We start from the raw sequence: 18,001 nt of genomic DNA on the forward strand, positions 1-18,001 counted from the left end.
ATTTTGATTTTAGGACAACCGTTGGGTAGAAAGTGTAAATTATAAAGACCAAATCCACAATTTATGCAAAAAAAAAATGTGAAAAAGCTTGAAACCAACATCATATTAACAAAAATCTGAACACATGATTGTGTCAAATGCCAGATGTTTAGGCAAAAGCAGCAATTTTCATAAGTTTCATACTTTCAGGTCAAGACAACTCTAGCCTCTAAACAACTCCCAATTTTGAGGATTTTAGACATGTTTTTTGTTCCAACGAATTCTCTAAGATGAAAAAACAGGAAATGATGAATAGTGCATTTAGCACATCCGCAAACCCGACAGTGACATCCAAAAAATGAGACGAGTTTCAATATCGGTGGCAGTGAACGGAAACAAAAGATTTTGAACCCATTGAAGAAGTGCAAATAAGATTGCTGTGATCAACAGTGATGCACTTATACATTGCTTTTTAACTAAGCATACAAAGACACAGAATTGCCACTGGATCTATAGGTTCTGTTTGCTAATAATAAAAAAGCACCCAGAATTGATTAGGAAATGAAAATGCTACTTCTCATAAATCCAAACTTGGATTGGGGAATATGTAGTTATTACCAAAATGCTTGGCCTTTGCATTTCAGATGTCGGTCATCCTCACCAGCTTATTGTACAGAATGCGGTCATCCCTTCCGGTGTTGCTCTCCAGCAGTGCACTTTGTACAAGTTCCTGAGGTCCATGGAGAAGATATATCAAGAGAAGAGACCGATGGTTTAAAATTCTAAAATCTTTACTCCCTCGGTCTAAAAATGAAGGTCTACCTTTAATTAACTAAACAACATTTTTACCCTTGTTTATAGAAGAAGTAATGAATTCCCCATCTCATAATTAAGGGTAGAATCGGAAAGTAAACACTTTTGAAAGTGGACATTATTTTGGGACAAACTAAAAGATAGAAATATGAATAATTTTATCACCTTGACATCCCTGTGAGACATGAACTTTCCCAAAGTGTGCAGAATCAACCGTAAATCTTCAACCTGAGAAACAGACGGAAATAATGGTAGTTAAAACTTTACCCTTTCAAATGGCCACGTGCTGAATCTTGAGTATTAAAATCACAACTTACCCTTATGTAGCCCACTCGATTTCGATCAAAAAACCTGAAAGCCTGTTTCCAAGTAAAAAGTGCGTATCAAAATCATCACAAACAATTAAGCAGTGTTATTAAAGTTCAACAAAATTAAATAAATATATTGATAGGATGACATTATGAAGGTGACATGCCTGCAGAAGTTCTTTGTCAGTCGTAACTGGAGTTTCTTTCTTCTTTGTGTCCACCTTTGGGGTTTCCTTTTTCTCCTCAGCCTCCAACTTGAAGTTCAGATTCACAGTTACTTTAGCATTCTCCTCTTGTTCACCTTTCACGATTTCATCCACATTTTCAGACTTCAGATCCATGTTCACTTTCTCACCCTCAGCCTTCTCCTGCAAATAAACCATAAAATATGAGGTGACAAAGAGACCAATAATTATGTTTAAAAGCAATGGATCATCTCCCATTCAATAGGATTAGAACAACTTCACTCGATTCACTTGTGAACAAATGAGACTACTCTCCCATTGAAGGACTTGATCTTGGCCTTATTCATGCACTTGCCTCTCATTAAGTTTAAACCCGGAACCCAGCACCTAATATGCAAGTATGCAACTAAGCTGTGATAAGCACGACTTATCTGCGGCAAGACTAAACCTACAGGCTTACATCAGATTATGAACGCATACATTCACTGTCCATTTAACCTCTGGTTTTCTATAGGTCTGTGAGTACTTGTCTCCCACCACTTTGAAGATTGTTCTCTTCTTTGTTTGGTCCAAATTTTTGCTTCAATGATGCAAAGAATAAAGAGCAGTTTCAAAATCATTTACCTCAGCACTCGCTACAAACCAAGACAACAACTTTCTCATAACCAAACACCACCATGTAGAACTACAACTTTTTGGTTTCTATTTTTAATCAGTAATGGTGTGATACAAGAAGGGCAGAGAACAGTCAAACTTGCCTCATCATCTACATCATTTTTGGGGCTTGCATCTGCCATGTTTTCATCTTCAGGATCTTCTTCTGGGTCTTCTTCTGGATCTTCGTCTTTATCTGATTCATCTTCTGGCTTCGTGTTCTCCACATTATCAACAAGCATATTTTCATCCTTGACAACAGTTTTTCCATCTGCTGGACAGCCTTCATCCAATGTTTCAGTTTTAATTGATTTGCTTTCCACAGTTACATCTTCGGTTTTAACTGATTCGCTTTCCACAGTGACATCTTCGGTTTTCAAACGCTTAGGGGATGATTTTTTGGCAGATGATGTTTTCTCCTTTTCATTGTTTTCAAGAACTTCTTCCCTCTGTCTCTTTTTTTGGTTCCTTTTAGCCACAAACTTGATCCTCAATTTCTACAGAAGTTGGCATAGGAGAGATAGGAAAGACGGGATCAAAGAATCAGTAATTGCATAAACCAAGTAGAATTAAATGGCATACAATTAAAAGATACCAATTCAAACCCACCTGGAGAAATGTTAATATCCGAGAACCCATTTGATATTGAAGCATTTCATAAAATGTTTCAGCAAATAAAGATAGCTGCCAAGAAGGGGAATTCAAAGAAGAATCCAACACATGTGAATCAAGGTTAGACAAAAGGAGTGAACTCGGTTAAAACAAAAAGAAATTTGATAAGCATACACATAGGAAAGAGAGATTCAAACATGATACCTCAAATGTTGATTCTTCAATATCCTTGTCAGTATAATCCAAGAGGGAGTCCAGCGAAAGTGACAGAGAACGCAGCTGTTGCAGAGAAAACAACAATTAATGACGTACGTATATAGAATGTCGCTTAATCTCACCAAATAAACATTTTGAGATATGCAGATAATACAAAGGACAGGTATTTTGTGATATGCAGACAATACAAAGGATTAGCAATTAAGCATCTTGTGATGTGCAAATAAGATGAAGGAAATGCATTAGAAACACCTACTTTGGAATTCTTGCTCCCTTTTGTCTGCAGGAACAACCCCGGATGCCGAGGAGGCTCCTCGGCCTTTTTCTTATCTTTCACCTCTTTAACCTTCGATTCAGCTTTCCCATCCTTAACTTTTCTCTCTTTCCTGTCCTTGGATTTCTCATTCTTCTCAGACTGGCCATCAGTCTGAGGAACATTAAGATCATCATTCTCAATCTTCATTTTGGAGACAGAACCAGCATCCACATCAGCTTTCTTCTCTTCCCTCGCTTGATTGTTCACACCCTTATTTCCACTTCCATTCAAACCACCCACGTCCTTTTGCAGCTCAGGGACAACATTCTGAGGCATCACCTCAGAGACCAATTCATTGTTCTCCATTTTGACATCACTTTCCTGATTGCCCAAGGCAGCAGTTTGCTCCCCAATAGTTGTGCCTAGTTCGTTTTCCAAGGCCACTTTATCCTTGTTGTCAGCATCCCGTGCTGCTACCTTTCTCTTAGTAACCCTTTTAATTATTTTCTTCTTAACAGTAGTTTTGACACCTGCACCAGCCACATCTGCAGTTTTTGGCTTATCTTCAGAAAACTCGGGTTCCTTAAAAACCTCAGATTGTGTGCCTTCATCTTCTTTCTTAATGATTTTCACCGCTGGAGCCTTTTTGGTAGCTTTCTTTTGGGCAGAAGTCTTAACAGTCGAACGATTAGCAGAAGGCTCTGAATCTTCACCAATAACCTTTGCCTTTGCAGCAGTTTCTTCCACTTTCTTTGGATCCATCATATCATCCTGTTTGGGTGTCTTTCCGCCTCCATCTTTTTCAACAACCACTTTCTTTTTAATAACTTTTCTTATAATCTTCTTCTTTCCACTACCAGGTGTCTGAATACCAACAGCTTCTGTCTGATTCTTTTTTCCAGAATTATTGCCTTCATCAACTGTCTCAACTTTCTTCTCAATTACTGTCTTGGTTTTATCATCCTCTTTTCCAGTTTCCTTTGCTTTAATTTTGGTGGTAAGTTTTCCTTTTCCATTAAGTTTTGATGCCGATCCAGAAGACTCAGCCTCTTTCTTTTTTGCCGGTTTTTCATCCTTTTTCAAATCTTTTGTCGTCCCAGGCTCCTTATCTGCTAAGAAGCAACAGATCCACGTTAGCCAAAATTATTATAAAACACAAAAGATAACCTTAGATTTGGTTCTCATTAAATATTACCTTTCGGGACTTCTTTCTTCTCACGCAATTTCTAAAAAAGAAACAAAAGACCAGAGGAGAGATTTAGTACTAGAAAGACTCTAGGATAGAACTGAGAGAAAAAAAGAGATACAAATTTCAACCAACAACCCAATAACAATGGAGAGAAGTATCGGTTACATAAATGCTCACAACATATGTATATAACAAACCACAAGGCTATAAAGTGATGCTTAATTTTGTTGACTTAGGTATTGGCGAAAACGCCACTAGAAATAAAATTCTAAACAAACCAGCACCACACTTGCAAGGTGGGTTGCTCGAAACACGCTTTGACATCTTCTTAACCCGAAATGGCTGGGGAGAGCAAAGGCCCCTTTTTTTGAGGGTACTCCCGGGAACAGATCCAGTGGAGACGGAGTGGGGCCTGTAGCTCAGAGGATTAGAGCACGTGGCTACGAACCACGGTGTCGGGGTAGGCATTGCAAACTGATCTGGGTCTGGACAGAAAGAACACTGCTCCATGAATGCCTTACAAAAACTACGGAACCTTCCAACAAGGAAATATATATTAACAACGCAACTAAAAGACAATATCGTCTCCTCACAAATTCTGACAAGGGTAAAAAGTGATTTAAATGCCATGGAAACATCAGAGTCCATTGCATCTAATCAGATATTCAGACAGTTGGTTTTTTATCTCATCATCAGCCCTCACATGATCTCCATCATTTACACATGATGGGACATAACGTAAGGTACGACCTCTTTTTAGACTCATAATACCACCACATTAAATAACGTGTCCCTGCAACAAGTCATACCACCTAGTCTAATCCCTTCCCCCGCCAGTAAACTGATTGGTGAGTATAGGTTTCAGTCAATCCAATGCCACGGTCAACAAGCAAGATATGATCACCAGCATATTGCCAAGAGAATGGCCCCAACACCACTCATGTAATCTTGAGAGGCAGATTTAGACCAATTTTATCCAAATTCAAGATACAGTTAATTAGACACAGATGATAGTATACAAAAAGCAGAGTGACAAATTCATGATTGTTGGGGAGTAGTCTTCAGTCGCTTGGCCAGTACATCAGACGAGTTCACAGCTTTATAGTTTACAAACTAGTATTCACATGTTTATCTAGGGTCTATATAAATTGAAATGTCAATCCAAAATTACAACAATAATAATAGAAGAAAAGAGCTTCGAAACCATACAAAAATGGAACAGTTCTGAAACTGATCATTTAAAAACCAAAGGCTTGAAACATTTAACAAATATACAAATGCCAGCGAAGCTACATGGAAATAAATCCCCGGCACCTCATCGCTTAGAACTTTCACATTACGGTCAACAGTTTGTATTTTTTTAAAGCGCACTAAGTGGTTTGGCTTACTATTTTGAAGTATGAAACCGTGGTTCTAACCACACTGCATATTAATTATACTATATATAATTATATATTATACTTTTAGTAACTAAAAATTGATATATTGACATCAATCAATACTCAATATTCCATACCAAAAAAGTTGTAGATAACTCTTCAGGTGTGTATGAAGACTGAAGTTGTGGATCTTGAATAGACTGTTGAGACTCGAGTTTAATGAAAGATGATGCTAAATTGTTCATTTTGAAGCCTCTTTTTGTTTTAGATTTGTTTTAAAAATCTGATTGAACTTTAGCATGCATTTGGACTTAATTATGTTATGTGTATTGCCACTTCCCATTTTGTATTGTATGGACAGTGAAAAACTCAGTATTGCCACTTTTCATTTTCCAAGCATCACATTTAGGTACAAACTGAAACCACACAGCAACACATTTTGCAATGCAGTACTTTGCAGTTTTGAGATGTAGTTTGGAAAAAATCTCAAAACGCTGGAGGAAGAAGCTTGGAAATAGCAACATCTGCCGGAGGAACACAAGAATGGTTGAAACAAGTTTTATTTTGTAAATTAGGGAAGGATAATCTCATCCATAATATACATTAATTCACTCAATCTGGGTTTTGGTGCACACTTGAGAAACTACTTGAGATGATAACCTAATTGGTACTTGCTGACACGGTGACTAAAAATTGCGATATGTTTAGGAGACGTATCAATAAGGTCAATCTTGCACCTCAAGAAAAATTTAACCTTCTATGTTTTTTATCCCTTTGAAGTTAAACTAGAACACAAAGAGAAAACTACACATAAGCCAAAAATGGGACACTCTGGTAATGAATCCCCCGAATACCTTATTTATGGCAAATGGAACCGACATCTTAATTTCACATTATCCATATGCAGCAAATAGAACATCAATCTAATAGAGCACACCAACAATTGCCAAAAAGATTTATTCTTTTTCCTTCCATATTTGTTTGAAAATTGAGATGTTTCTTGTTTCTCCGATAATATTTATTCTATCCTTGTAGTGGTAAGGAAGAGAGAAATATACCTCTCTTTTAAGAGCATGCAGGAGCTCTCGCTCAGCTATAGCCTTCTTGTGGGCAAGCCACTGATCTCTCCATGCATCTATTGAAGGTAAGCAATCCGATAAATCAGGAATATAGAGTACAGTCACTTCTTTATGGCTGAAAAGTCCATCCTTCCCAACTCTGTCATAGTGAATCTGCAAATGTCAAAACAATTATTTATGGGTATCATACCAAAAGTGAAAGCTCATTCATACAGCTAGTAAGCAAAGACCAGTCCAAATTAAGAAGGAATGTCGTGCAGGTTCTGGCTTTCTAAGAACTTAAGCATTTTAAAGATTTCTAAAGAATCATAAGAATATATGCACAAAAACCTGTAATCTGATGCATTTGTCAAAACATCGTGATTGAAGTCATTTGTTCAAGCATAGACAGAACAATTTCATTGCAATGCCTGATGGCTAAGAGAATCATAAGGGATTATGTCCGGACTAAATTTAAAAGTCACACATGACACACCTATCAAGAACATTGAGCTAGAAGATCTCCAAAACGGAAGAAATATTCAAATGTCCCCAGTCGCAAAAAAATTCGAACAGAAGTAGTGATAAAACAATATGGCAGTATTTTTATATGTTACAAGACAGGGGTGCATCTACCAAGGCCAAGTACCACTTTGGCTTGGCAACGCATAGCAACACAGGTCCAGCCAAATTTGACATGCTAACTGCTACCATCAGATCAGCTTAATGGGGTGTGTCGATGGCTAGTTTTTTGCACCTCATAAAAGCAATTAAGATTCAACTAAGAAAGAGACATTGGTTGACAGAGAAGAGAATAGAAATAGACAGCAACAGAATTTGGGCTTTTCAGCATCGTCATTATCATTTAGTTTTCTTGTCTGCTTGTGAAACATGTTTTCCTGCTGCTTTCTGTTTAAGCAGCCTCCTATTTTATTTTCCTCTCTTCTAATCAGAAGATATTTTCAGCTAATCCAAGACGTCACCATCAACCCCGTCTCAGAAAAAACTGATTACATCTTTGACACGAAATTTACTGAAAAATCCCTGTATTTTTGCAAATCTCTAATCGCCCTCATGATCATATATTATGTTTTATTATTATAAATGCATAATACTCCCCGTGTCCTATATATATAGAGTCAGGTTCATACGAGAACAGTAACTATAAAAAAAAATTAGAAAACGGCCGAATCACGTGATTCTACACTAAAATCACGTATAAAATCACATGTGATTCACGCGACTTTGACTGCGACCTGAAGTTGTGAGCCATGTAGCCCGCACACCCTTTTGTCAACTGTTAATGTAAAATCATATGTGATTTTGCACGTGATTTGATTGCTCTCGTATTCTCTTATTAGGTTACTGTTCTCGTTTGAACCTCCCTCTATGTATGTATATGTATGTATGTATATATATATATATATATGTATATGTATATATAGGTATGTATGTATATATGTATATATATGTAGGGGAGGGATAAAATGCAAACTAAGCCATTTGTACAAGCCGTGAAAACCATTGATTTCACAATTTAATTTAGTGAAGCTTTTTCATGAAATAGTTTCAAATAATTCATCTCTTGAGGAAATCGTTTCATATATTTTTGTTTCTATGTAAAAATTAAATTGTTTCATGTATTTTTCATTTTGATGAAATTTGTTTACAAAAATTAACAAAATGAAGATGACAAAATCCATAATTAACGCCCTCCACAATAAAAATGACTAATCAACCCTCATAATTAAAAAAAAGAAAAAGAAAGAAAAATTATGATTGGTTGAATGAGGTTTTCACGGTTTGTACTAATAGCTTGGTTTACATTTTATCCCTCCCCTATGTATGTATGTATATATATGAATGTATATACAGAGGAACACTTGAAGTTTTTCCGGACCTCATATACTTGATGGATATTAAGAACAGGAAGAGCAATTTAAGAATATCAAATTATCTTACTGTTAGAAAATGAAAAATATTCTTTTGAGACATGGTACATATAAACTAGACACTTTATCTTTTGCGAAGGGGTAAACAATAGTTCATTATTAAGTGCATATGAAACTGAAGTCTTATTCAATCCACAGAAACTTCAGTGCAGGAAAATTCTATGAGATTACCACTAGGTTACATATATAATGCTGGCCTGATTCAAATATAGAAAATGAATGTAGCTTAAATTAGAACCATAGGTGAAGAGAAAAATAAGAGATAGTCAATCTAATATATCGTGGAGACTGTCCAACTAACCCTTGGATGCAAGAAAAAAGATAGTAAAATGCTTGCCATGTTATGTATTATGCATAAAAACAGACAAAAATATGACCATTAAAAGAGGGAACACAATCACTATCACGGCAACCGTGAAGGCTATGCTATGCAGTTGCAATTTTACGATATACATCTTCACACAAAACAAAGATTACCTCAAGAAATGGATTCCAATGACGGCAGCTCTTCAAGTCAAGTCCGGTGAGCTCCTTGGCATACCTATAGACATAATTTGATTATAAGAGTATTTATTAAAGAACAAGTGGATATATAAGAATAAAATCAATCATGCAAAACCAACCTTAAAACAGTTTGAACTAGAGTAGATTTATCTACTGAAGGATCATTGCCATCAACAGTGTCCCACAAACCTCCAATTGCCATGAAAGAATTCCCATTCTTAAGAAAAGCAAACCTAAGCATATTGCAAAGATGGGGAATGCGATCCTCGTAATTCCTTTCAGATGATAGCTCCTCTAAAGCATTATGGCTAAGCCCACTCATCAACAGCATCTAAACCAAGCATGAAAACGAGACCATATATGAAAATATTGTACATGCTGGAATGCTATATAATGAAATCAGCAAATTCCATCGTGTATATCGAAAATAGAAATACCAGCATATGAAATAAAGCCTACAACGGTGATGCTGGAAAGTTGTGAAACTATGGAAAACCCTAAGACCCACAAATCGTAGAGTGCATTCAACAACCAGATATTTTGAGTGTCATGGAGATCAATAAACCTTGTTGACAAATGACAATTTGTGAACTGCCTCTCTTATAGCAAACTTGGGATTTATTTGTGGTGGCTAATGATTATTGTTATTATTTGAAAGAACAACCAACCTGAAAGTGCAGTTTTGGAACCTTATCAATGTAAAAAAGGCATAATTATTGGACGGAGTGTAACTACATAGATCTTAACCTAAACCCTAAAGATTAATAGACTAATTACGGGAACTTTTACCCAATATGTAAAGCAATCCAGACATTAACCTGAAAGAAAAAAAGTTGATTTGACGAGTAAAAAGCTATGAATTTAAATCAGACTGTCTAAAAGCTCAGATGATTTTCTAAAAATTGCAAGACTTACAAGTGTGTATTTCATAGATTCTGGTTATGAAGAAAAATATTGATCTAACGAAAAAAAAATATAAGCAAACAAATAAACAATAGGACAAAACACGAAAATTGTTACTAATAGGCCTACATATGTTTGTCAAATAAATAAATAGCAAGAATGCAAGATGGATAACCTAATGGCGATTAAGATGCTTCCTCCTTAGCTTTTTGCATAATCAGCCATTATTGGGTGGTTTTGATCATGTATAGTTTGATAATTGAGCAAGTGTTGTGGGAACAGACCTATGGGAGCTTAGAGACAGAAGACCATCTAGTGGGTTGTCGTTTTTCATGCAGACGTCACCCGTTTTTTTGTGCAGATTTTCTTAAAAGCTTGAAATTTTTGGTATTGATGTGGCTACATGACGAACTTGGGAAGTATCATTTCAGTCTGAAGTACTCTCGAACTTAAAAGAAGTTTTAACAGCGTTTCAACTGGGAAAATCAAATTTCAAACCAGATGAAAAGCCATTGAATAAAGAACCATGTTGATCCCAGACGGCCTTGAGAATTTCCACAGCAACGCATACAAGATATAGTTAATTCTCATCTAACAAATTCCTAGATCCTTTTCTAAGCGTTTTCAGTCAAGAATGGCCCGTCCTAATCATCCATCTAAATCAACGCAAAAGCATGAAGTTCATGACCACATTCAGCTCTCTTAACCTTCGAGTCTTTCACAACTTGCACGTGTGTCCTATTTACGTTTCAATGTTCTATTCTCAGTATTGGTTATATTGGTCAAGTTTTTACCATCTTCATCCAGACGCACAGGCATATTGTACACAAATTCAAGTCTACAATTCACAGTTGGAAAATATCTACCTTTGCATTCCACCGAATAGTTCCACTTTCTGATTTTACATGGTCGTCAGCCGTTGTTTTGGTGGATGGCATTTCATGCTCAGTTGGCATCTCCTCTTGCACAAAATCATGTTCAAAACTGTTCAATAGCACCAATTAGTTAATTTTCCGATGGGAGGGTGTCCAACAAACTAAATCAACAACTATACACCCTACGCCCAGTAATATGATACACTTGAATTTTAACAGAGATCAAGAACATATACCATAAGTTCAGTTCCTGAAGTGATCCTTTTATAAATCCATTTATTATTCGTTTGCCACTTGACTGATAATATATGAGATGGAGTAAAAAGATGCATCTGTATCTGCTGCAATGACAACCTTAGAAGTGTAGGATAGTCTTTTGCAACAAAGAAGTTAACAGTTTTTGGCATCCAAATGATAAACCTATCAATTATTTTGAAATGGGGGGACAATGTCCCTAAGAGTGCCATAAATAATGCAAAATCAGGACCAGTCTCTCAAATCTAAAGTATATGAGGATCTCGTAAAAAGAAAATTGCATCAACAACGAACCAATGGAAGAATGCACCTTTGAGAAGCACTTCAACGTTTAGAAAATCAAAAAGGCAGCTTCAGATAATGGCTCAAAAGCTAGAGAGTGATAAACAACAGAAGCTAAGAAAACAATGTTTTCTTAGCTTCTCAAAGGTGCATTCTTCCATGTTCTAGCAGCAGGTTCACAAAGACAGCCACCAAACTAGCTCTACCCTCAATATTATTAGAAGTTATAAAATTAAAACATAGCCGCATCCGCACTAATTTACTTCATTTAATCTTCTCGCTATCTAAACCAAAAAAGGATTTCGAAGTTGGTTGTTTTTGGTATGAACTAATTGCTTTATTATTATTTGATTTTGCAAATATCTATTCCCAAATATTTAATCACCAACTTATTCAGAATATAGAGCCACAGAGTATTCTTTGCTATGCATACAAAGAGAATCACTCAAACATCAAAAGGCGAACTTCCACTAAAAAATTATGTGTACTGCTTTTGAGCAAACATGCACCAACCACAATTTGCTTTCTTAAATCCCATAGAAGTCTACACACAGCAGGAGAAAAACATCAAAATACAAAGTCCTATGGACGTAGAAAAGAGATTTTAGAACGAGACAACAAACAAAAGCAATAGAAAAGAAACAAATTAAAAAAAAACAAGAGCAACCATACCTGATAGGGGTGTTCAGAGAAACATTAAGGTCCTCCTGTGACCAATTAACAACCACCTGAAACAATTTATCACTCAATTGCATGTCGAATAATGAAGAATGAGGAAATACTGATTCAATTGAAAATCAAGTTACCTTGGAACATTCTGGAGAAATAAATAGCCTAGGATACCGTTTATCCATGGACAAATAATCCCTCTCAACATCCAACAAATTAAATGAATAGACCTGCAAATATACTACTTCAAATCATTGGAAATGTGTGATAAAAAAGCATCCATTCAACGATAATGAACAAATAAAAGCATTGAAAAATTAGCCACGAATGTGTGAAAAGAATTCAACAGATGCCTTGGCCTCTTTAGAGCTATAATCCACGTTTTTTTGAAGAGAATGAACCCAAAAAGAAAAGTGAATAAGAATCTACAGCCATCTTCATCAAGTCAATCAACAACCACCTTAGATCACCAAAAGAGCTAACCATGGAAATCCCCACAAGGGTTCAACTGTTGCTGGACAGAAGGGAGATAGAGTGTAGGTGAAGAGAACTATTGTCATGACAAAGGAATGATCAAAGAAGCACAGGAATTACACCATAGCTTAGATCAAAAAGATGATGGAGGTGAGGATACATAGCAAACGCACAGGGATGACAGCGAACAGATAGTAATCTTCAGTAAAAGAAAAGCCAATAGATGGAATTGGAGCACGGGAAAGTCGATATAAAGAACCTTCAGCCCACCAACCCAACAAGAAATGGTACGTCCTTCTCAAAGGAAGAGGTATATTCAACGACAAAGCTCGTATGAGGCTTTTTTTACCTTGCAGGCATATTCTCTTCGTTTTTCTTTAACAGGTGAATGGCGCCTTCAGCATAACAGAACACCAAGTTAGTTATGAAGGCTGCAAGATACACTGGCAGCTATACATACAAAACTTTAGCAGGCACAAAAGTAAGCAACAAATTCCACCTATGCGGAGCTTCAACGCGTGGTGATTCCCGCCTTGAAGACCTCCCAGCCTTTACTGATGACGAACCACCTCGGTCCCTAGAGATTCTGGGTGGAGTTCGTTCGCGCCTAATTTCGATAACACGTTTGGGCTCCCTATCTCTTTCCTTTTCCCGCCGTTCCAAGATTCTTTCTCGTTCCCTCCTACGCTCTCGTTCCCGTTCTCGTTCACGTTCTCGTTCACGTTCTCGTTCACGTTCCCGTTCCCGTTCTCGCTCCCTCTCCCGTTCTCGTTGTCGTTCCCGTTCTCGCTCCCGTTCACGTTCTCGTTCTCTCTCTCTTAAAATCTCCCTACGATGTTCTTCCTCCCTTCGCTCGATCTCCCGAGCATATTCCATGTCATCTTTACGATCATCAAGCCTTCCATAACCACCACGTGCCAACATACCACTTGGATAATCTGATTCGAGAGATGTCCCATGAAGACCCTTTCCTGAAGCATAGGCCCTGCCAGGAGGTAGGCTAACTCCATAACCAGGATTTGCAGAACTATGAGCAAACACGAGGTCTTCCGCCTCTCTCCTTGGAGCAGCACCTAGAATGGACGGAGCATGTTGTGCACCATGTGGTGTAGAACTTATCATTGATATAGTATGAAGATCAGCATCCATTCTCCCACCATAAGGCAAAAGTTCTTGACCCGCATGACGAATGGTAGCTGCTCTTGCTGCTAGATAATCAGCTTGTCTGCCAGAAATGTTTTGCTACTTAGTCTTATAAGATCTATTAACTTTGAACTTTTACTTCAACAATTCTCTTTTAATTTGTAAAGCTGTTGACATGTGAACCGTATCGAAGTAGTATGCCATCAGCATTTAGTACATCCATTGTATCTCATTCATAGAATCATAGGTGATCACAATTTATGAGGATTATGGACGGAAACTAACATAAAGAAGAACACCCATGAGCATGATAAAAATATATTAAAATATAACATAAAGAACAAAATCAATTGCCAAAGCAATGGACAAGTATTTACTTCACATTTTGTGAGGTAGCATACCTAGAACTCCCGTCTATAGAAGCAGATTGGAGCGACTGAGCCTGTAGCATTTCTTGCCGTAATGCTGATGCCGCATCTAATCGATCATATATGTCCGGCTGTTCCAGAAACAGTTACAACTTAAACATCAATGTATAGGGATTAAATAGATGTACCAAGTACCAGTAGACAATAAGAGGAATTTGATGTACAATTTAAGACAAAAATATTAACCAGCAAATATTAGTAAATCCAAAACCTGATGTTGATGACCAAAAGCAATTGAATCAGCAAATCGAACACTTGACTCATTTTGCAAATCTCGCCCAGTATATGCACTTGGTCGATCAGCATATGGAAGTCTATCCCCTGATGGATAGTCAGTTAGCTTATCAGGGAACATCTTTTCCCCTTTCTGACCATACTTTTGGCTAGCTGCAGGGTAGTCCCCGGATGTGAACTTTGACGACTCTTGCAAGGTTGAGCCATAACCACTTCGACCTTCCAAAACAGATGGTCCAGCTCCTTTGGCACTTGTAGCTGGAACCTGCAAAGGTGACTTTAAGGTTTATATACTCAATCACGAAACATTTGAAACCATAAAAAATATTAGGAAGATGCTACTACAAGGATGATATGCAACTTTCATAATAGATTCACAAGAAAAGAACCCTAAATGGAAAAAAAAACAAGCAAATATATTACCTGCCTGTTAGGTGAATACAAAGATTCAGACTTCATGTAGATAAGAGATCCCTTATTGACAACTAAAAGTAACAAATATAAACTAAAAGCAGACCTCGTCGAAGCTTGGATCGCAATTCCTAGTTACCATGAAAAGAAGTTGAAATCCTATAAAAAGTAATATAATTGACCAGCCTATATTTATTTAACTTCAGCCAATAGCATGTGACCGTTGTCAACTTCCATTTCCTTTTTGCTCTAATTTTCTTTCAAGACCCTTTCTGCATATTTTCAAATTATTCCATATCTGCTTACCACCTCCAAAGCAGCAACAAGTGACATGTCCATAGAAAAGGTCATTATGTCAACAATCAACAATGGCTTTTCGACAAAAACACAGAGTGGGGTGTCCAAAGTTGGATACATTTCTTTATGTTTGCAAATGGTGAAGCAGCTAAGTGATAAGTGGTGGGCCTGGTGGCCAATCAGACAAAGCATCTGACAAATAGATCTAAAATAATCATTATCGTGTATAGTCAAAGAAAGATTTTACAGATCATACAGTTCACTGACCTGTAGAGCACTGTTGAGTGCCGTTGAACCATACACAGAAGTATATTGACCACCATAATGAGCCCCAGCAGATGAATGTCCACCTAACAAGGCTGAATGTCGTGAAGCGATGGACATCTGAGAGGCAGTATCAGGTCCCAGCTTCACCGAAATACAAAGAAAAGTCAGAAGACACAAAAACGTCAATTGTAGCTTTCAGTCAAGTTAGCGTTGAACTAAGGTAATTAAATTCGAAATAACATTAAGAAGATAAAACGTTAAAAAAAGAATGCAAATTAAAAAGCCCTACAAGTTTAGTTGTCAAGTTAAAAAAAATTCCAACAGATGTCGATGTGAGTTTTGTACTTTCTTGGAACACTTTGTATAAATCACGAGGATGATTTGTTTAACTTTGTTGAAGGCCTAATTCCAGAAACTAGAATCCCACAGTTTCCAGAAGAAAAAGCAGATGAATTCTCTATAATACCAGAAAATGTAACAATTGCAATAATTGATAACAAATATTATCAAAAGAAAATGGTAGTGTCATTATCATATTCATGATGAATCCATATGGACTGACTTGAATGCTGCTATGTGTGACCTGACAAGTCCAACTGAATCTTTTCACCGACAACAAGCACTAAATTGTTTCAAGTAAGTCGATAAAATCGACCACAAAACTAAAATACTAGTTTTATATAGAAAAATTAGGTAGCATGTTCCCTGATAAGCCTTTTCTCCAATAGAGAAATGACCTACTAACTTTCTTTAACGCCCTCTCAAAACACGATTCCAAACTAACTACATGTTTTTCAAACAATGGAGCTAGGAAATGATCCTACATATAGCCTAAAATAACATAATTTCAAAAGTTTACATGAATGAAGGAATGAATAGAATACTTTGGCTTGTTCCGTAAGTAATTTCTTTTCTATCTTCTGGGTTCATATGGATATCTGTATCTGATCACATTGTAAATAGTTGCACATAAAAGGAGTTACAGTAACAAGCTTACGTTTTGACCATAAGCAGATTGACTGGAGTATGACTGTGGCTTTGGCTGTTGCTGTTGTTGTTGCCCATACGCATTACTCCCTCTAGAAGAATACATGCTTTTTCACACGAACGTTAAATTCCAACAACCTACAATTTTTTTAGCACATCAGTGAAAAAAAAAACTACACAAAGCATAGCATCCCCAATTCAGTTTTCGCAATAACCATCCAATTTACTACTAAATTATTACTTTGATTACCGACGGTTCCATTCTTAGGCGAAAATAAGGTTATGTTCGGCAAGGTTTTGAAATTGAAACGAAACAAAATCAGCACAAATTTTGAACCTTTCGTTCGACTTCCCAAAATTTCATGCTCCCAAATACTGCATACCCTATCTTATAGATGTATGGTGGTACCTGTCAAATCGATTACGGCAAACGCGTCGGAGGTGTACGATCGCCAGCCCAGTTCAACAAACGAACAGAAGGAGTTGATCAATAAAAAAGTAGGTGCGGTGTGAACCTTAGCACCTGAGCCAGACTAGAACCGGAGCAGCAAGTCAATTTGGGGGAAGCTTTCAGCCCTAATTTTGTTCATATACCGGTTTAACTTGAGCGATTTTATTCGGCCCTTTCACAGTAGGGCCTTCAAAAATTATTACAAGGCCCATCAAGGCCCAGCCAGGATGGACCGAAAAGGCCCAGGACCATCGAGGTTAAATGAGCATGTAGGTTACATTTGTTATCCAGACTAGAGATGGCCAAATGGGCCCGGCCCGGCCCAGTACTGTCGGAGGACAAGGACCGGGACCGACAAAGGACCGGCCCGGGACCGGGACCGGTAAGGACCGGTTATGGGACCGAAAACCAGGACCGGTTGAGGTTTTTGGTAGTTTCGTGGGACCGGGACCGGGACCGGTTATGGGACCGACTATGGACCGGCCTGGCCCGAAAATTCAATTAATTTTATAAATAAATGTATTTTTAAATAATTTTATAATGTATTTTTATAAGAAAACGTAATTTTAATTATATTAAAACGCATTTTTAAAKWRTATTTGAGTGACCCAATTGTAAATTTTATAATGTATTAAAAATATATATCATTAAAAAAAAATCTTATTTTTTTAATGAAGGACCGGTTGGAACCGGTTGGGACCGGGACCGGTTATAAAGTACCTATACCGGTCCTATCATTTTCGACCGGGACCGGTTATGGCCGGTTATGAGAATGATGAGAACCGATTGGGACCGGCCCGGGACCGGTTTTTGGTCATCTCTATCCAGACATAATAAAATATGACAGAATATAACATAAGAGACAGGTATGGGAATGGGATGGGAATACCCGTCCCATCCCCGACCCCGAGTCCCCATATTTGTCCTCGTTCCCATCCTCATCCATGTTCTCGTTCCTAACGGGAAACAGGGATCCTACAGAGAACGGGGAACTTTTTATGCTAAAAACTATACAATATTCGTTATTTATTGAACTAAAAAATATTAAGTCAACGGCAGTAACATTGCAAATTTGCAATTTCCATCCAACCAGGGAAGAAAGTGTAAAATAATACTATCAAAGTCAAAAGTGAAAGTAAAAACGTTATTAAAAAAAGTAAAAAACACTGTCAAAATATTAAACTAAAACTTGAACAAAATCATAAAGTTTAAACTAATAC

General features: G+C 37.2%; 1 protein-coding gene across 1 annotated transcript; it reads right to left on the reverse strand.

The window, feature by feature from the left end:
- Positions 1-365: 365 nt before the first annotated feature.
- Positions 366-16,876, reverse strand: LOC112527197 (cell division cycle and apoptosis regulator protein 1-like). The gene is made up of 22 exons (XM_025137663.1): positions 16,740-16,876; positions 16,341-16,468; positions 15,344-15,484; positions 14,346-14,633; positions 14,108-14,205; positions 13,063-13,788; positions 12,913-12,958; positions 12,227-12,319; positions 12,093-12,148; positions 10,875-10,992; positions 9,225-9,436; positions 9,079-9,142; positions 6,650-6,823; positions 4,219-4,249; positions 3,024-4,132; positions 2,756-2,830; positions 2,549-2,623; positions 2,044-2,436; positions 1,268-1,468; positions 1,110-1,151; positions 958-1,020; positions 366-709 (listed from the first exon to the last, which is right to left on the reverse strand). The coding sequence occupies exons 2-22, from the start codon at positions 16,434-16,436 to the stop codon at positions 620-622; spliced, it is 4,191 nt and encodes a 1,396-aa protein (XP_024993431.1). The 5' UTR covers positions 16,437-16,468; positions 16,740-16,876; the 3' UTR covers positions 366-619.
- Positions 16,877-18,001: the final 1,125 nt, after the last annotated feature.

This window comes from Cynara cardunculus (genome assembly GCF_001531365.2).
Source record: "Cynara cardunculus var. scolymus isolate 2C chromosome LG 15, CcrdV1, whole genome shotgun sequence".
NCBI lineage: Eukaryota > Viridiplantae > Streptophyta > Magnoliopsida > Asterales > Asteraceae > Cynara > Cynara cardunculus.

Coding starts and splice junctions, on each gene's coding strand:
- LOC112527197 (XM_025137663.1), bottom strand. CDS start 16,436: ATGTATTCTTCTAGAGGGAGTAATGCGTATGGGCAACAACAACAGCAA. Junction 15,485..16,340: donor AATCTGCTTATGGTCAAAAC/GTAAGCTTGTTA, acceptor ATTTCGGTGAAG/CTGGGACCTGATACTGCCTC. Junction 710..957: donor TGTCTCACAGGGATGTCAAG/GTGATAAAATTA, acceptor CATGGACCTCAG/GAACTTGTACAAAGTGCACT.